At 38.6% G+C, this 20,578-nt stretch overlaps 2 protein-coding genes across 9 annotated transcripts in view; both read right to left on the bottom strand.

Annotated features, from left to right (window-relative positions):
• myo3b (myosin IIIB) overlaps nt 1-11,961 on the bottom strand; it is a 69,816-nt gene extending 57,855 nt beyond the window's left edge. For 4 of the 7 annotated variants that reach the window (XM_061054424.1, XM_061054425.1, XM_061054426.1 and 1 more), the window contains exons 1-7: nt 11,847-11,961; nt 11,491-11,527; nt 5,495-5,678; nt 3,262-3,396; nt 1,462-1,566; nt 1,107-1,206; nt 386-462 (exon numbers count right to left, since the gene is read on the bottom strand). In XM_061054424.1, coding sequence (XP_060910407.1) covers nt 386-462; nt 1,107-1,206; nt 1,462-1,566; nt 3,262-3,396; nt 5,495-5,678; nt 11,491-11,527; nt 11,847-11,913 — 705 coding nt within the window. In that variant the 5' untranslated portion in view covers nt 11,914-11,961. Of the gene's footprint in view, nt 1-385; nt 463-1,106; nt 1,207-1,461; nt 1,567-3,261; nt 3,397-5,494; nt 5,679-6,503; nt 6,659-8,053; nt 8,208-11,490; nt 11,528-11,846 lie in introns of those variants that run through there. The other 3 variants (XM_061054428.1, XM_061054431.1, XM_061054430.1) reach the window with 2 other exon arrangements.
• A 3,467-nt stretch (nt 11,962-15,428) lies between these two features.
• The window catches only part of ubr3 (ubiquitin protein ligase E3 component n-recognin 3), a 42,730-nt gene continuing 37,580 nt past the window's right edge, over nt 15,429-20,578 (bottom strand). For both annotated transcript variants that reach the window (XM_061054422.1, XM_061054423.1), the window contains 6 exons: nt 19,869-19,976; nt 19,530-19,655; nt 19,162-19,341; nt 18,095-18,304; nt 17,878-18,017; nt 15,429-17,417 (listed from right to left, as the gene is read on the bottom strand). In XM_061054422.1, the coding sequence (XP_060910405.1) occupies nt 17,300-17,417; nt 17,878-18,017; nt 18,095-18,304; nt 19,162-19,341; nt 19,530-19,655; nt 19,869-19,976 (882 nt within the window). In that variant the 3' untranslated portion in view covers nt 15,429-17,299. The remainder of the gene's footprint in view (nt 17,418-17,877; nt 18,018-18,094; nt 18,305-19,161; nt 19,342-19,529; nt 19,656-19,868; nt 19,977-20,578) is intronic.

The raw sequence follows: 20,578 nt of genomic DNA, 5'->3' as shown, positions 1-20,578 counted from the left end.
GGTATAGCTTCCAGAGGTATGAGCTGTTCAATAACTATGAGTGACACTACATTTTACAGCTGAGTTTATTCTAATTGCCTCTGAGGTCCCTCCCTACCAGCACAATCACCGCACCTCATTTCTGCCAAAGAGTAAGCAGTGGTGGGGTCTGAGACTCCCAGCTATTAACCTTGAGGCGACCTCCAGAGCTGCACCCGTGGAGGGGAATATACAATGACAAAAGGGGGAGTCACACAGAAATAACTGAGCCTCTCTCCTGCTCTCTTTGTGGCATATATAACACACGTTGCTTGAATAAACTGTCACATTAAGCACCAAAAGATGAGTGCTACTTTACTGCAGCACAATAATAGATGAATATGTGTGTGTAAGCATTTCCTCTGACCTCAGGAGCCATCCAAAATGGTGTCCCAACTGATGTGTTCCTTCGTAATCGTGCACTGGTAAGTTGAGCTGAAACACCTTTAAAAAATGAAAATAGCATTCAGTAACCTTTTTTTATTATTAATAATAATAATAATAATAATAATAATAATAATAAATATGATCTTGTTTATCAGCTTGAATATGAAAAGAATGGGCATATAACATTCATATGGTAGAGACTATCAATAAAAACCTAGCATATAATTTAGTGTGGAAACCTGCCAAGCGATAATAATAATGAGCTATAATCATTTCAAATTACGTAGGACAGATTTCTATCAGCATGAGTCCACTTCATCTCCATGACACAGAGGACATAAACATGCCTAGGGGTGACTCCAAGTCATTTGCCATAACAGCTTTCTTTTAATATGCAAAGGATCAAATAACGCAATTTAAATGAGCAATAATAGCCTGATACGGTCCATGAAGTAAAAAAGATGTTGTGGTGAGCGTGGGACTAAAGTGTGGAGCCGGAAAAAAAAGGTTTATCTTGTGCTTGTGTTCGCCTTCACAAACCGTTTTGCAGGAATGACCAAAGATCAACCAAAAATCACCTGTTTATCTAACAATTTCAGACAAGCGATAAAGCTAAGGGACGGTTCTACAACCTTAATGCATTTGTCCTTTTCTATTAAGTCCATGAATTTCATTTAATTGCCTCTTTCAAAAATCATTACCAAAGTCGACCAGTTTGACTCCTCCCTCGGTTGTCAAGAGGATGTTGTTGCCTTTGACGTCACGGTGGATAATCCGGTTGTTGTGCAAATGCTGAAGACCCTTTTAAGTTAGAGGACAAAAACAACACAAGGTGCTCAGAGTGAATCACAGTCCTCTTATGTCTCATTTGTCATTAGTATAAATTAGAATAGGCGGCAACAAAAGTTGAGCAGTACACTCTACATAAAAGAACTCCCACAGCTGTTAAAATGGAGAGACATTCATTACTCCCCCTGCTGAAAATAAATCCTCAGCACGCTCTCTGCATGTTTGCATCACCACCTCCTCCTAACATTAGCAGCGGGGCCGTCTTACCAACAGGGCACTGTATAAGATGTATGAGATAACGGGCTCCTGCAGACGCTGGGCTCGGATGAGCAGGCCTTTGATGAGTTCTGTGACAGAGCCGCCGTTGCACAGCTGGGTGGGAGAGAGAGAGAGAGAGAGAGAAACCAGAGTGACTCGTCCATCACTCACCACTCTAGATTATGATTCATTTGGAGAGCTAGCCCACACACATATGAGCAAGATGAAGCATGCAGCATCACATGGCACTGGCAGCACAATACTTTAGCATCAACATTTACATAAGTGGGCTCCTTAATCACCTTGATCAGTCTAAAGAGCTTTTGATATTTTTTGGCCTCATTGATACAAAAACTGCAGAATTTGGGTGACACTGACAATCAATAGTTGAAGGCCTTTTTTTTTTTTTTTTTAAACAACTCTGACTAATCAAACAGGGCGGCTGTGAATCAGTGGTAGAGTTGGTTGTCTCTAAACCGGCAGCTTAGGGGTTCGATTCCCAGCTCCTGCAGCCACATGTCCGATGTGTCCTTGGGAAAGACACTTTTTTTTTTGAAGATTTATTTTTGGGCTTTTTGTGCCTTTAATGTAGAGATAGGACAGTGGATAGAGTCAGAAATCAGGGAGTGAGAGTAGGGAATGACATGCGGGAAGGGAGCCACAGGCTGGATTCAAACCTGGGCACGCGCACTAACCACTAACCACTGCGCCACCAGCGCCCCCTTGGGAAAGACACTTAACGGAATATGAATGTGTATGAATGGGAAAAGTTAATTTAAAAAAGTTGGACACTTTACCTCTGCCATCAGTGTGTGAATGTTGTGTGAATGGGTAGGTGTGTCCTGCAGTCAGAGGACTACACACTTTACATGGCTATACATGGATACAACTATCTGACTAGCTGGCCCTTTGTAAGGAAGATTTGATAATTTTGTAAAGAAGGAAAACAAACATGAATGGGCACAAAAACACCCTGTTTGATTTGTTGATAAAGGGAGTATGTTCTGTCAGCTCTTGAACAAGCAAAACGATCTTTTAATTTTGAGAAACATTGTGAGAAAATGTGCTTTTTCTTTTACCTTCCAAAAGTTAGCTAGAGATGGAGATCGATGTAAATCTCCTCCCTGTAAGTTCCTAGCTAGAAGTTGGCCAATTAGCCAAGAACAACGACTGGAAAAAGGAGGTAACAGCTAACCAGGCTCTATACAAAGGTATATCTTGTGTTTTTTATATTTCCAGTTTGTGTCAGGCCTGAACTATGAACTGTTAATAATTTGGTTATAGAGGTCATCAGAACCAGGATGGCTAGTTGCACGGTTTCTATTCTTTATGCTAAGCTAAAGTGACTTGCTGCTACAACTTTAGTTTCATAATCTAAAGATATGAGAGTGGTATTTCAAAACTATTCACATTGCCACATTGTTAACATAAATGGTAAATACATGGTTCTCAACTGGTCTAGCCTAAGGACCCACCACCAACTCCTTAACGAGAAATCGCAATCCAAATATCTGATATTTTTCAACCAATGAGATTTATTTCATGGAAAATAGTGCAGCTTTGACCTCAGACAGGACAAAACATGTGAGAGAACAAAGAGATGGAACTCAACAAAAATTGGTTTTGTAAACTTTAAAACAATTTTTTTCCAGGATAACGTTCATGATCCACTAAAAACAGCTCTGAGACCCACTTTTGGGTCCCAACCCACCAGTTGAGAACCACTGCTTTAGCAATGATGCTGATACATCTGGGTAAATTGTATTCCAGTGTATGTTTGCAGAATAAAACACTGACTTAAGAGCTCACCTCAAGCACCAGCCATAGTTGTCCTCCTGATAAGTTGTCTGACTTGTAAAACATGCCGTAAAACTTGACCACATTTGGGTGGTTTGACAGCGACCTCAGGATGTTGTACTCTGCCTCAATCTCCTCATCCACATCCTTCCAAAACACAACAGAGACAAACAAAGTGAGTAAAAAGAACAAACAGACAAGTGGCAATGCAAATGAAAAACAAAAGACAGGGTACAATATATTAAAAAGTCATATTAATGCCTTAATCTATCAGGTTGTTTTATTTAAACCCACAGATTTAATTAATACAATGACTATAATCAGACTCCTTTAGATGGGGTTATAAACCTTGTAACAAAGGAAGGGACGGCCAGGGTACTAAACTATTTCTGGAAGTGCTTTTCTATCAAAGTAAATCTCAGAAGAAGGGAAGATCTGCAGTCAGAGAGGCAAAATTTCTCTTCCTGGATGTCTGAGTGATAGTATCAGCACTGTAATCAGGGAGAGGGATGAGAGAGGAGGCAGCTTCATCTTCACGGCCATCAGGGGAGCCTCATGGTGGATAGCAGTGCCAGGATGGGGATTGTTCCATTGACACAATCACAGGCAGATTCAGACCAAGTCCCACTAGCACAATGCGATGCCAATGCAGAGTCTTATCAAACAGACAAATGAACGGATGTACTGAGAAGGAACGGCCGATGCAGGAACTACATTTTCTGGTAAGGGTTTTGTTCGACTTCACATGACAGGATATAAATGAAAAGGGGAAACATTGATATCTATGTCACTGGAGCAACTACAACTGCATCGAGATGGAGAGGAGGAAAGAGTGCACACAACTTACTCTGTTTGTATGTCTCGTATGCTGAGGCACATTGTTATGAAGAAAAGGACAAGGGGTTAAGTCTTTGATTTTTTTGTTCATAGTACTAAAATGAAAAGTATCAAAGTAAAAGGAAGTGGGGTATGTCCGCACCATCACTAGCAACTGAAACTTGCTTTGCTTGGAGGCACACAGAGCGATGTCTGATCAAATTGTTGGATGATCTTTCCATTTTTTTATAAATATTTATTTTTTGGGCTTTTTATGTCTTTATTTTAGAGATAGGACAGTGGATAGAGTCAGAAAGCGGGGAGAGAGAGAGTGGGGAATGACAGGTCGAATTCGAACCCGAGTTGCCCACTCTCAAGGATTTAAGCCTCTGTACAATAACTACTACCGACGCCCCCCAATCTTTCCAATTTTAGCCTGGATTAATCAAAACAACATAAAATCTGAAATATTTTCATCTTAGCAGACCTTGTTGATGGGCCGCAAGTGGTTGTAGTTTAAACTGAAAGTGCTAACAGCATTAAAGGAGTAATATGTAATTCTGACAACTAACATTTGAAATGGATACTGCCGTCACAATTCAAAACATTGGAGAGAGCTGTCCCCCCCCCCCCACCCATTTCTCCAAAGATTCAATGCGCCCGTCATTTGCCATGTCCCAGACACTTTTACTTCTTCAGTGTTTAGCCAGCTCTGAATCAGTTTAAAACCTTTCTGCATTATTATCTCTCTCCATTTTTCTAAAGCATTTCCTATATTTATCTTAGTTTTACCACTTTTCTGGTTGGGCAGAATCAGATATATCTGAACCAGTTTGCTTGCCTGCTTCCATCGCAGCATCACCTACTGGTTTGCCATTTGCCAAACAAACGGAGGGGCATCCAAAACGGCCATGTGGGGGTCCCTTAAAACCGCCTACCTTCTCTGGTCAAAAAACAAACTATTCAGGACCAGAATCTAAACGTGGAAGGAGGACATACTGGCTGCTGCATTGTTGTCAGAGAAGTCAGCACTTCAACATGTTTCCTCAAAGTCTGATGATGTAGTAAGGACATTTAATGATTGGATTCAGTAGACATCTCACATAATGCTCCTTTAAATGAGCAATGAAGGATTTTCTTGAAGCCCTGGTGGATTGCATAGTAATACTCACAATCCATACATTTTACAATGAAGCCCTTAATGCTCCTTCATTATCCATAAAGCAGCTGGTTTTTAATAATAGTTAACACAAGTACATATTATTTGCACATCAGACATTCAGATTGATCACAGCAACAGTATATTTCTGCATATGAAATCTCACCCTTAACAGATGCGGTATATGGACACTTAAGGTAAGTATGAATCACAGAGAACTAAAGGTAGCATGCTTTTGGGCATCATTTTTGACATGTATATCCGACTTACATTGATAGGGTCGAGCACTTTGACAGCAGCCTGACTTCCATCCCTCTTGTTGTTCACTCTGTACACTTTGCCATACGTTCCTTTACCGATGGTCTCCACTATATCCCAGTTCCCTGATGGGTCATCTAAGTTCTCCATGCCGATCATGCTCGCCTTGTAGGGATACAGTCCATACAGTGACCTCCTGGAAGGAAAACAACAATCACAAATGCAAAATCCTTGGAAAAGAAACCTTTACAAGACATTGGATAATTTCCCAAACAAAAACTAAGGGTGTTATGTGAATCTTATAAGTCCAATATAAAAAATACAAAAAAAAAATGTTTATAACAAATCATTTGTACCAAATGCAATAAAATTATTAAATTCATAAAGGAAAAAACAACCCCCTCAACTCTAACTGCACATTGTTTTATGAAATTACTGTTTTTAAACCTATAACTTTATGAAATGTCTTAAAACTCTGGCTTATTATTATACTAAATTATTATTCTAAATTCACGAACCATGCTGTCTGTGATGTTGTCGAGGACTACAGGCGCTCTCCTGGTTTCCTGCTGTGCTTGAATGTTGTGTTGTTTGTCATAATGTTTTTTCTGTCTTGGTCTTGTGAAGCCAAAGACAATTTTCCACTTTGTGGACAAATAAAGTTCTATTCTAATCTATTCTATTCTATTCTTCTATATTCTCCAATAAAAGTACAGTTTTCTTATGAATAGCTTTAAAGTTGGGCCTAGCAACAGATTACACAGACTTTTAAACAGGAAACATAAAGTTAAAATAACAGGAGAGCAATTAATTAAAAATGAAAAAGTATTAACTGTGTGGAGCTGTGCCTGGATGGCACACAAATGTACATTCATTCCCAAAGGCCTTCTCATTGAGCTCAGTGAAAGACTATACGTGCCAAGGGAGCCACTTAACAGGTTTAACGCTGGAGAAATCAAAGAAAAAAAAAACCAACAAGAGAGCAGACAGCTGGAGGTGGAGATGAAAGCACTCTACTTACATGGCAAGTGTTATTTTCTTCTGACTCATCAGGGCTGAGAAAAAAATACAGCTAAAGAGTCTCTTGTGACCATAATATAGTAGCTCCAGTAGCAATGGAAATGGCTTCCTCAAGAGGATGGACAACAAGTGGTGTTTCACACAGACACTGAATTAGCCCTCTCCACAGGGACCTTGTCACTGGCCGCTAAGAAGTACAATCTCCTCAAGATCAATTGGATTGGACCAGAGATTAACTCGACAAGAGCCATCCTGCATGAGCCGTGAACCCGCATGACACCTTCAAACAAACTGATTGTTATGTGGAGAGTGTTATAAAGTGATTTGTATTCAGGGTATAAGGTAATTACAGGGGGCTTACGATCAACAGCGGTGCAAAAAAACGTCATAAATCATCCTTTCAACCGACAAATGATGTTTGTGACCCAAGACAACATGTAAGACCAATGATGCAAAACATTACACGTCAAAGCAGCTGAGACAGAATAGCATGTCAGATAAGGAACTGATGTCGCCATGCATGCATCCTATTTTTTCCAAATATGACAGATATTCCAGATAAACAATGGTGGAGAGGAATGTTTGAGTGGGACTGCTCCACCCGTCATAAACGTGTTGTGACCCTGAGGGAGGGACGTTATCGAGGTAAAGATCAGAAAAAAGTGATGCAAACAAACATGAATGATGTTTAACCCTCTGATGCTCGAGAGGACAGATTTATGAATTGTTGTGCATGCTGGTTGAGAAATGGGAAAGGCTGTTAAGATAGCTCCTGTGTGGAGTCGTTCTAATATGCAGCACTGAGATCAGACTGATATCCTTCACTGTGTCCTTCAGGGAGCATCAGCTACCTTAGTACATGTAAGTCATTTTTTTATTGTAACAAACCCTTAAATACACAAAGTAACAATCGAACTACCTACAAGCATGGTTCCTTTTTTATGAAACAATCCGCCAATAATTGTTGTAAAGCTAATACACCATCTTAAACTGCCTGCAGATAATGCATTACACCTTCCCTGTAAATCAACAAACCTGTTACCGTCTCGTTTATTAAGTACTGCCGTCGTTTTCTTACATCTAACCTGCTCTATACCGGGCTATGAGAACATTACAGTGTACCTGTAGATACCTTTACCAATCTTTTTCTAACAGACATATTATATCACCTTATATCCCGCTTTGTCCAGCGTCTCTACTGTAAGTTTTAACACCACATGTGCAGCAGCAGGTTGTGTGAGAGAATGTTATTTTACAGTAAATTACTGTAACCTGCATAGAAAAATAAATCAATGACCAATGTCCAACAATGCACCAAGACTTGTTTGTCTGCAAGAGCTTTCAAAGGCTGTAGTCAAATAGAGCTTTTTCACAGCTTTAGGTTACACTGTACAACTAAGCAGACCTACTGTCTGAACATTAAATCATACCAACTATCACACACAATTAACAAATTGGATCATTCACTTTTTTTTTTACATCTATGAATAATTTTAAAATAGTTTTAAGTATCCAAAAAGCTTCGATCAAAAAGCCAAAAGTCACCCGTACCTGTTTCTGTGAAAGTGTTCCTCTCTCCCCTCACAGGGAAACGCTCCACACTAATTCATGCTAATCTACGGGGGATTAATAATTCACCAGTAATCTGCAACGTGATCTGCAGCCGTGGTAAATATTCAGGCAGCAGATGTATCTACTCATAATGGAGGCTGATATGAAGCGTCTCAGGTTGCACACAGGTAACCAGGAAGTTCTCGATAGTTGCTAAGTCACATGGCTGCATGCTGTCTCCCCTCTTGACATCATGCTTGTTTGTACATCTTCTGACAGCATCATACAGGTTTTTTTATATGCCAGGCACAATAATTTAAAAAGCATGTGTGTGGTGACTGTATACTAGTTAAAGCATTAGTGAGTGTGATCAGGTAAAAGGATTCCACACAGCTAAAACTGTCCATAAAGTCAAATCCACAAGTACACTCACTGAAGGGCTTTATAATCGAGCCTTGAGCTGGCTTCCTTTAAAGTATATGAATATCAACAAAATCGAGCCTGCGTGTCAAGAGAGTGACAAAAGAAAAGATCATATTCGACCTGAAAGAAACACAACACTGGATGCTGCTGTTGCCATGACCTTAAGCCCAGGGGAACCAATGGAGTGAAACATGGTCCCTCCAGCTAAGGAAGGCAAAAATATCAACAGAACTTGGTCAAAAAGAGCTCAAAGTTTCAGACATTTTTAGAGCAGAGGTCACCACAACTTTTACTTCATGCATATCTTTGATGGCCAGCAAAAATGTCACATCTCCACACTGTAACCCCCCATGGGTGGATCAAATGTTACATAAAAAAGCAGACAAAATACTGACATTTTAAAGTTTTATTTTACTAAAAGTGTTCAAACTGACTTCATGGTGTGTAAGGAATTCCTTCCTGAAATTGTTGTCGTTGAGCAAATAGAGCATGTTTAGGTTTTTTCTCCTGTTTCTTTATATTGAGCATGAAAGCAGTGTTACAAAACATGTGGCTCAGGGTCCCTTAATTGGGTCACAAAGTAAACATAAAGGGTTGCAAGTTGTTTCATAAAAGCGTAAGCAATTCTTCTGTTTCAAAAGGTTCGTTGTATTTTTTTTCAAATTTGTCAAATCCTTGTTTTCATTTGTTGTTGGGTCGTTTTCCTTCTCTAGACCTTTGAAAATAATCTGAATAAGAATATTAATCCTTGGTTGACCTGGTTATAATCTGTCGAGGTGATTAGTAAGGTAAAAATTGTTTTAAGGGGTCAAAAGCAAAGAGTTCATAGCATTTTCTTGCTTTCTGTTTTGTTGTTTTATTTGCTAGCTCAAGCTGTGTTAGCATTTTTAGCATCGGAGCACTTTCTGTTCTTCAGTGCTACAAATTTGGTTTGATTCAACTCTTGTCCCTTTCCTTCCACTTGTTGCTGTAGTCTCTGAGCTACCATGTTTGGGAGCCACTGTTGAAATATAACCAGCAATATAAAGATGAACTGTCTAGTTGAAAAATATTTTGAAAACCAAATGCTAATCTTTCTTTAATCATAGATCTGCTGCAAAATATATGTTTTGCCTTATTGTTGCAAAGCAAGTAGAGACACATTGTGTTCTTTCAAAAGGACAGGCTACACAGCAGTGTGGTTTTAGAACAGGATACCACTGGTCCTAGATGGCGAGGCTCAGATTACCCTTTGTTTACCATCCTGTGTCAGCATAAAGGAACTTTGAATCTGATGAACTAAATGCAGGTCAGGTGTTACTCACAGATATTATTCTATGGTGAAATGTTGCCTTGTGATAATAGTAAATGCAAATCACTCCTAAGCTTAAAAACATGCCCTGCAACATGTAATGAATCTGCATAATTCAGGGTTTCAGTGATGGTTGGAGGTGGTATCAGCTTTAGACGATGTGAACAGCTGCAGCACACGGATCGTCTTTGACACCAGAAACAGAGCAAAGTGAGAGTGAGTAATCTAATTTTCTGCTTCCATCAAACTCGCACAATCCCACCCTCTCTGGTAAATGCCTCACGGGAACTCCACTCAGTAAACCCTTTGGTAAGTCTGTGGAGAGAGAAAAAAAACTCTGAACTATAATCCCTTTTAAGGGGATATGAAGGGGCTTTACAGTAAACCTCCACTCGCCTCAAGGCAGACCCAAAGCACAGTGCCCTTGTTCTCACCCTGAATGACCAAAGCCTCGCATAACCAGACACTCAAATATTTCTTCTCAAGAATAACCCGCCAAAGTTTAGCTGCCAGATGATTAAACTCCAAATGATTTGGGTAAACAAAACATCAACCTCATTGACAAGAAGCCAACATCTATCATCAAAATGATCAATCAAAGAGCACAAGTCGGCCATTACTCTCAGCCATCCAATCAGAAACATCACAGCTGTTTTAGCAGCTCAAATGGAAAGTGCAAACTCCAACTTTCATAGAGCAAAACCTTTCATGCAAAGAGCGAACATAAATCAGCAAAATCAAACCTCTAAATACAAAATTCTGACACTGCACTTTGCAAAACACAAAATCACTTTGCTCACTAGAAAAACAGACAAATCATGCAAGCGTCACTTTTAATGTTATTACTAAGTGATCATTGATTTCATTCAATGCACATACTTGTTTTTTACACACTTTAACATTATTCCAGATTTTTAACAATATTCAAACAGTTTTAGTTTTAGTTACAACAACACAATTTCAACGGTAGCTCAACTTCAGCAGATTTACTACAAATAACTGAAATGTTAAATGTTTGATGTGAAGAAATAATGTGGACATAGTGAGTGAGGTAAGAAAGAACATCAAACTAATGCAGTGACATTGCAATAGGTAGAAACTTCAGGTGCTTTTACTTTACATTTTCAGCTACTTTCAGTTTACTACCTCTACTTTGTACTAATTTAAACTTCTTATGAAATCTATTTTTAGCATCTTCAGTGAGTTTGTAAGTGAAATGTATCTGCATTATGTATTGCATTAAATAATCCGTGAGACTGTAGTAAGATAAGACTCAAAACGTGAGGAAACACAGGCTACAAGACACAGAATGATTTACTTATGACACATTCATTATGCCAATATATATTTACATTCAGAAAATATACAATTATTTGATCTGAAATGCCACATGATATATAATGAGAACTGTCACTTTTGGTACTTTAAGCAGTTTTGATGCTTTTTTTACTTTAAAAACAGAACTTTCACTACTTTGTATTTCTACACTGTGATACTGTTAAGACTACATTTATTCTTCCTCCACCACTTTCTCTTTCATTTAACTTCTTCATGACTGTTTAGTGATGTTTTTAAAATGTTGAATTGCTTCTAATAAACAGCTTTAAATAAATCCAGCTCTGTGTTTAGTATTGTACTATGTTCATTATAAGTAAAAGTGGAAGAAGAATATAAGTAATGGAGGGTCAGAACAGTTCTCCTGAATAGAAAACATGTATCCTACCTCGTCTTTGTTGCCACCGTATTTCCATCTCTAAAATCTGCAAAACAGGGAAAAGTAATCAGACATCAGCTGATTTCTGTTCTGTCTTCTACCCATCTCTGTATATCAGAAACAAAACAGCTAACACTGCAGTCAGTTGTACAGAAATAATACTGTATTGGCTCTAAGTAACATTCTTTACATGCGGCTTACCCGCCATAGCAACATATCCGAACTGATTTGCCTGTTGACTCACTGAAGCATTTTAATTATTAACAGTATGGACACCTGAGCAGGCTCTCAGCTGACCACTAACACGTCATGTTTCCTTTAATGGTCTATTTATGCTCTATGAAGCAGCAGATAGAGAAACCAACCTTGACAGGAGGTAAATGAGTCAATGTCCAGTGATGCTCTCCGCAGCACCGCCTGGAACACCAACATCTCTCAGCGTGAAATTTGTAACACAAACGCTGTGCTGTAACCAGGACAGAGTTTCTCCACTGGTCCATACTAGACTAGTTTTTTCTCTTTGACTAATTGGTAGAAAAGAGAGGCTTTGTTCAGCCATTGGTCATTAAAAAGAGGGCCTCCCTTGTTTGTGAAACTTCGACCCAATTATCCTCAAAATGCTCGGTCACATGGGGAATGCAATTCTTCTCTTGGACTCATAAAGGGGCAGTGAGCAAGGTGGTTAAACCGGAACCATGCACGCAAAAATACTCTGTAATAGTGTGTATTTTTAGAACATTTCCACAAAAATGCACTTATTCTGTTACTTTTCAGCTACAACCACCTACAATTGGCATTCAAAGATATTTCTGATCGAACAAGTGCATACTGATATTTCTGCTTGGTTGTATTTGAGACAGATTTTTATTTTACTTCAGACTAGATTTACATTTTCAGTTCATCAGGTCACATGAATTCCTCTATGGAGGTTATGATCTGATGAGCTCCAGTGAACTGAGACCCCTGGTGGACACAGTACGAGGTAAATGACTGCACCCTACCATCCACATTATCTCACTACAGTACACGTGAGGGGAGAACAGATGTTATAGAGAGTTATATTTGAGCTTTATGGAGCTGAATACCAGATACTATGTTCATCCATCCAGCACTCATGTCAATCAGGCTTCTTTAAAATAACTGTAATCAAGTCTGCTTTACAAACTTCCTGATGTTCATTTAAGATATGAAATACAACCCCAAATCCTAAAAAGTTTGGACGTTGTGTGAAATGTAAATGAAGATATAATGTGATCATTTTCAACACATTGAAAACCTTAAAGGCTATTTAATTGAAAATAACACACAGACAAGATATCAAATGTTGAAATGTTTTTCCTTAACAAATGATATTCCCATTTTGAATTTCATGCTGACAACACATTTGATAAATAATAATAATAATTTATACTTTATTGATCCCGCGAGGGGAAATTTGTTTTTACACTCTGTCTAGTTAACATGCTACACAAACATAGGCCGAAATACACACACATGCACAAACAGGATCCTATGGACATGCACTGATGGGGGGGTCTCAGAGTGGGGGGGCTGCCCACGGCGGGCGCTCCTGGGCTGGTGGGGGGGGGGGTTGGGTGCCTTGCTCAAGGGCACCTCGGCAGTGCTCAGGAAGTGGACTGGCACCTCTCCAGCTACCAGACCAATTTCCGGGCTTGGTCCGTGCCGGGACTTGAGCCGGTGACCCTCCGATTCCCAACCCAAGTCCCTACAGATTGAGCTACTGCCGCCCCATAAACCCATAAAAGTTTGGAAAGTGACAACAAAAGACTGAAAAGCTGCAAAATGCTTTAAAATACACCAGACTGAACATCCCACAGTAAATTATGTTATGTTACTAACTTGTTGCTTCTTGACTCACTGCGTAAAATAAAGAGCATACCAGAGAGGCTGAGTCTTCCTGAAGTAAAGATGTAAAGGGGTAAAGACTGTGCAGTGCAACACTTGAAGAATGTTTTTTGTTTTTTTTTTACATTTAATTGCAAATAATCTGATGATTTCTTCATCCAAAGTTTCTTTAAATCATTAAAAGCTGCAAAGAATCTGAAGGAATCTCATTTGCGGGAGACCAGGCCAGATGGCCATGATCTGCTGGACCTCAGATGACACAGCATTAAAAACAGATATTGTAGTTGACATCACTGCATGGGCTCAGGAACACTTCCAAAAGTCTGTGAACACAGTTTATCGCAGCATTCACAAATTCTATAGCTGGAACTTTACCATGCAGAAAGAAAACCATACATAAACCAGGTCCAGAGAAGCAGTCGTCTGCTCTTGGTCCGGTTTCATTTAAAATAGACTGAAGCAAAGTGGAAAACTGTCCTGAGGTCTGACAAGTTCAATTTGACTCTGTTTGGAAATAATGATGTCCCCCCCTGTTCTGATCATCCAGTTTGTTATCACCAGAGCACAATTCAAAATTTAATTGGATTATAACACTTTTTTTTGTTGTTTTAGATTTATTTTTGGGGCTTTTTGTGCCTTTAATGGAGAGATAAGACAGTGGATGGAGTTGGAAATCATGGCGAGAGAGAGAGGGGAAATGGAGCCACAGGTGGGTTTCGAACCACTGCTCCACCAGCGCCCCTGGATCAGAACACTTAATCAAAAGTCCCTTTCCTAAGCAGGATTTTCAGATACCTGCTGAATTTTAGTTAACTAACATTTCACAATGATAACAGCAGTAGCCTACTTCCTCTTTGACAAATTAAAGATAATTCCCAGTGGAACTCCTTAGCTCCCAAAAAGCTTACAAAGTGTTTTTGCAACCAAAGTGGTAAACATGACCTTGAGTTTTTTGAAACGTTACAGGCATCAAATTCGAAATGGACATATAATGAAAAAAAAAAAAAAAATGAAAAAAAATTGAATATGTTGTCTTTGTGCTATTTTCAATTTTACATTTCAATGCTTCCTTAATCATCATATTCTGTTTTTAATTATTTTACACAACATCCAAATTTAGGATTCGGGGTTGTAAATTACAACAGCTGGTTCAGGCCAAGTGTTCTGATTGGACAAGATGCAAAGTTTTTAATATAGAATAAAACATCACAGGTGTTTTCAATTATGTGCTTAAGTGGACATAAAGTAGCAACAGTGCAGGAAAAATGTGTTACTTGACCACTCTCAAAACGTTGCAGAAACAAATAAAACAATAATCTGTATAATTTATGAATTCTTAAACTAGTAAAAGCATTTTAGTGAAGCCTATAAAACCTATAATACCAGCATGCTATAGCTATCTAAACGCACGCAAAAGCTAAATATTTTTTTCAGATATTCAGAGCAATATCACTCTCTCCAATGTGATATTGTAAGTATTATCTACCCTTTATGGTTGTTAAAAGAGAAAACGTTTAAAAATAATAATAATCTGCAGCTTTAATTTTTCTAACATTTTATCAGAACCATTAGTTCCTGTTAGCATACATTTGAAATAACTGCGTTTCACCGTGAGAAATCATTCCTTGTTGCTTTCTCGACATCCCTGTTTTTTGTCGTATTTCAAGACTTGCTAAAACAATAAACAGAAAAAGGCTTAGCTTACCTCCCCAGCAGCATGGCAGGTCGGGGTCTGTTTGTTTTATACATTGTCAGAAAATGATCATGAGATTATCACGACAGCTTTAACTACAGATGAGCAGGTAAATTAATCCTATGAGAAAACCTTGAGACAACGACAAAAATAAATTGAGATGCCAATAATAAGTCAGATTATAACTTGTTATAACGGGAAACTAATGTTGTTATTTTGAGATAGGATAAATGAGTCATGATATCAAGAAAACAACCGGAAATGACTCGTTATCTGAGGAAAATTGAGTAAAAAATCATGATCACACTAAGGGCTTCCATAGTTAGTTAAACAAGTTATTACACCTTAAATACAGGTTATGAAAACAGAAAATAAATAAAGACTAAAATCAGTGGGCTTATATTTTATTCACATATGTTACATTTTGCATTAAATGTCCAAGTCATCCTTTCTGGTCAAACTCAGAAAGTTTGAGTCAGCACCTACAGTAATGTACTGTATTCTCTCTTCAGTCATACAGGAGAACACACAAGAGCTTTTCAGTTACAATTTACACCCATTTATCGTTGGCTAATTGGTTGCGGTCATTTACATAGTGGGTACTGCAAAATAAAAGAGAGAGAGGAACCTCAGTAAACAGAAAAAAAAGCAGCATGCATGAATTCAAAGAGGAAGTGTTTTCAAGTGTTGGTGTTAACTTAAAGATTCCTGCAGCACAGCGTGGCTCAGCATTTCAAAACCAGACATCAGAGAAATCAGCAGTGTGCTGTTAAACACTCGAAAATGTAATTTTGCAGGCACGACTGGATAAATTCCTCTCTTCAAGAAAAAAAAAAGAAAAAGATGATAATCAGAAAATTAAGTAGCTAAGACACTTAAATAATGGTAGCTTAAAGGATTTCATGCACAGTGTATCACGGATACTCAAGTCTGATATTCTTGTGATATTGGAATGCAACTATAAATCACAACTATATGATGCGTGAGTAAGGGATAGTCATCACAAGAAATGATCTATACTGCAGTTAGGACTCGACCATTGAAAGCATAAAAGGGGATAATTCTTTTGACAGCCCCAAAAGATGAAACTAGTCTGCATTTTCTCAAAAACAAAACAAACAACAACTTGTAATTCATGGAGTTTCATATGCTGAGGGGAAAATTTCTAATGGAATCAATAAAATATTCTGCTCTCATACGGCATTCAGCTTTGCAGGACACCATATCTGTGCAATGACATTTCCTTTCCTTTAAAATGTATGCTCTTCAAATCTGTACGCTTGACTTCAGGTACTGAGGAGTGATGAATCTTAGATATTTCATTGACCAGTTGTATTTTGCAGTTGGCATTTAAGTTTTTTTTCTTCAGAGCCAACCAGAAAGGAAAAGGGCGCGGATAGAGCAGGACTATGAGAGCTTCAGTGAGCGTAATGAGGTGACCGCATACCTCCTTAAACATCAAAGTAGTTTGAGTCAACATTCCCAGCCATCTATCGTAAACTCGAAGCACGACCTTAGAAAAAAAAAATCTTCACAAAAGTTAAAATTACTTACTTGAACAATGAGCAGCAGCATTTATTTAAATATCTAAAACATATTTTTAAACAGCAAAAAAAAAAAAAAAAAAGGAAACAAAAAATAATTCCTGAGGATGGATTGCAACTAGACCCATAAAAAGAGTCTTCGCTTGTTTGCAAAGAAAACTCTAGTGTGTTGATAGGTGGACTTGTCCCGTCTACCGTCACATGTCAGCCGACTATGAGTGCATATTGCAATAACATCGCTACACTCATCAGGAGCCTGAAACTCATGCCAGCACAGCAGAGCACATTTTGATAAATAAGAGGGATATGCATTAACATCATCAGAAATGGTGCAAAAAGTAATCAAACTCCACAGGGGAATTCAGCACTTGTTATACTTTAATTTTTTTTAAACCCAATAAATATGACAGGCTTCAAAAGCCTGCTCCAAACCAAAATCTGTTTCTGGGCAAAGTTGTGCTTTTACTTTGATGTTTTAACGAATTCTGTTTTTCCCTGCTGAAAACCACACAATAAATCACTGAAACACACACACGTGTTAATCTTTAGGCATGATTGTACACCAAACTTCACATAAACCAAGGCCTATGGCAGCGATGCCCTCACTGGATGTTTGAGTTTTCACCTTAAGAGTTCCGAAATATTTTTGATCGAGGCAGAAAAAAAAAAATCTTCTCAGTCATTGGTTGGTGTTTTCAGTGGACTTTGGAAGATCTTAGAGTCCGTTATAGTGAGGCCCCCAACGCTTATTGATGTGATCAAAGGTGTGCGAGACCCACTGCTGCTCCAACACTCGATATCTCTCTTCACATAAGAAAAGAGGCTTGCCACGGCTGGAGAGAAGCCAGAGGGGAAAACAAGAGTGAGAGCTGTGTTTATTTTCTCTACAGTGACAAATACTTAAAAAAAAAAAAAAAAAAAAAAAGGTGTGGACTTACAAACGTGATCCTAATACATACGATTCAGATTAATATGTGTGTTCAAAAGAATGTTTGCACAATGAATATTGTAATTTATGGTAATAACTCATGTTATGTTCTTAATTTGCTGATGTTTACTTTTGTCAAATGATGCATGACACAAAACGTCTAGAGAAGCTCTCTGTAGAGATTTGCTTAGAGTGATGTTGAAATATTAGAAAAACATAATGCATCATTATACAAGTTAAACTTGTTTCTTCTACAGTTTCTTGCAAATAATGGAGCTGGGCTACAGCATGAGAGTCATTTTTAAAGTACTCATAATATTGTGCCACCTACACACAGTCGTGTGTGTGTGTGTCATGTGTCATACCGTAAATCGCGGTCCTCCTCTCCATGGGCATCAAGGTAAACAGAGCCCCACAGGCAGAAACGATGTCCACGGATGATGATGATGACTGAGGCATTTATCAGGAGAAAGATGCCTGTAGCTGCACCACAATGTTGGGAGTGCTAAAAACGACACAACAATATATTGAAAAAGGAGATTCTGACACCATCAAACGGCTGCAGCCCTCAGATAGACTTACCAAAACACATTCACAGATACCCTGCTGTTTGCAGCACACGCCTTTGAGACAGACGAAGGCGCCACACACAAGGCAGAGTGCGGGGTCTTTTGGCACCTTCTTGCAGGCAGTGCAGGCCTTCCTGTGATAGTACTGGAAGATGATGTTGTAGTTGTCGGGGAGCTGGAGAAGGCGGGGGGCTGCCCACTGAGGGTCCTGCACAAGCAAGCCCTATAGTGGAGAGGAACGATTGAATTATGTAGAATATACAGAATTCAGGTCAGACATGTATTGTTCACTACGGTGATGATACTTTGCATCCTCAATCTCTTTCCAGAGTCTCCTGATAATAAAACTATCAGCTTTAGTTTCTACACAAATCATCAGAAGTGAAAATATTAAACACTCTTAAATAATTCACTTATTTGGTTATAAAAACAATCTGCTAGTTTTTTTTTTTGTCGTCCCTGTCTCACAGATGTTATAAAAAATGATGTCCCAGGTTAGGTATCAGCAACGTAAATTAACATTCACGACACTCCATGTTTTTCACCAAATGATGTATAACATCCAAGGTTGCTGCAGCAGTGAATGACGAGGGCATAAGACACATGGTTAGTTATGCAGTCCCTCTCCTTAGAGACACTATCAGCTATGGACCTCGTCAAGCAAGGTTGAAAGCAATTTCCAAGTGTCAATATCTCCTCCAGTTACATAAATCGTTTACAGGACATCAAGTTCAAAAGACACGGTTTGAATGTTTAATTGCTGAGAAAGTTTTTAAACTTTTTTTTTTTTTTTTTTTACTGGGAGCACAGAAAAGCTTCTCAAGAAGATGTTTTCAGAAATCATGCTGCATGCTGAAATCCACGGGGAATTAGCTTTCATTTGTCGAAGAGGAAGAACTGCTGTTATCATTGTGAAATGTAAGGTAAGCTAAAATTCAGCGGGTACCAATAATATCATATCTGAGCAGATTTTTTTGGAAATAGAGTATTAAGATAAGAATATAGATAAAAATACTGCACATTATTTTAAATAAAGTTATTTATAAATGTTGTCCTCTTGTCTGACATTCATTATCATACCAGTGATTGCTCCGCTTGCATCTGGGAGAGCCCTGTGACCTCAGCACACCACTGTATCACCAAGTCAAAAGCGCTGACTGCCCACGCCAGACATGAGGCACTGTGCACGATGTTTGAAGGCTGAGGAGCCGAGGGTAAGAGCCCCAAACACACAGCCAGGGACGAGAACTCCTCTTCCTCCTAATAAACAAGAAAAAAACACCTTGTGAGGTTTGATTTCATTTACACAAGTGTTTAATTTAATAGTTATAGCTTGTAATCTTTGGTCTAAAAGTGTGGTCACAAGAAAAAAAAATCATTTTTGCTGCAAAGACACAAGGGAAATGTAGTGTTTCTGCAGGTAGGTTGTCATATAAAATAAAACATACAAGGCAACCAGTCAGGTTGTCTCCATAGAGATGATGCTGCAGAAGGCAGGAGAGGCGGAGGAAGGGCAAGCAGAACTGCTGGAGGCTGAATTCGATCGACTGTGGGGACCACACACTGGAGATGAGCTGGAGAGGGGAAAACAACGGTAACACTTGATCAATAACCGCTCACTGATAATACTGTGATGTATATCTCCCCGGGAGATTAGTAAGATATCAGAGCACGGTCTCTCAGGGTAATGGCCGATTCATGTTGAAAAGAAAATGAAAAAGGGCAGAGAGCACCATCCTGAAGGCAGTTATGTTCTGAAGTGCTAAACAGTGGTTTTAGTGCCTCACCATCGATGTTTCCTCTGTGTTCACCTTGTAGACACTCTTGTCCTTAGAGAGCTCGCTGATAACGTGACTGAGAAGCACTTCAAATGATTTCTCGGCATCTGCAGCATTCTGTGGAGGAAAAGTGGAAATGTTAAGAATATGTAATGATAATAAAAATGCAAGATTTTCCCTTTGATCCAATATTTAATATCCTCTGACACTCAGCAGACACGAGCTTAAATCTTTTATTCCCTGTCTGGGCTCAAGGGGAAAACATTTTACCTTGACTTTTTTTTTTTTTTTTTTTTTTTTAAACTGATTTAAAAAATATTTTTTTCTGTATTGTTGCAGTCTCTACCAATGACTTTAAATACTGATCTCCAAAATCTTGACTTTATTGATGGGAGATCATTGTTATGACTTCCAACCAATAAAGCTTTATGAAGAAATTGGGATAATCTGCAGTCTCATTTAGCCCTCTTATTTTTAGTCATGTGTAGACTCACTGCCAGATATAACTGCACACAGTATCACTGCTAATAAACATCTATCACACAGCTCCACTGGTTTTATGTTTAAAGATAGCAATGTAACATTCTCATTTGTTGCCTCTATGAACAGAAAATAATCAAACATGAGGTTGTTTAATGCGCTGTTTGGCCTTAACAGCTTCAGACTGAGATTTCTGACTCTTACCCACATTTGTTGTTTGTGTTCTGTATTCACAATTT

This window comes from Labrus mixtus, chromosome 13 (genome assembly GCF_963584025.1).
Source record: "Labrus mixtus chromosome 13, fLabMix1.1, whole genome shotgun sequence".
NCBI classification, from domain to species: Eukaryota; Metazoa; Chordata; class Actinopteri; order Labriformes; family Labridae; genus Labrus; species Labrus mixtus.
Note: the sequence above shows the minus strand (reverse complement) of the source record. Positions and strands in the feature narration are given on the sequence as shown.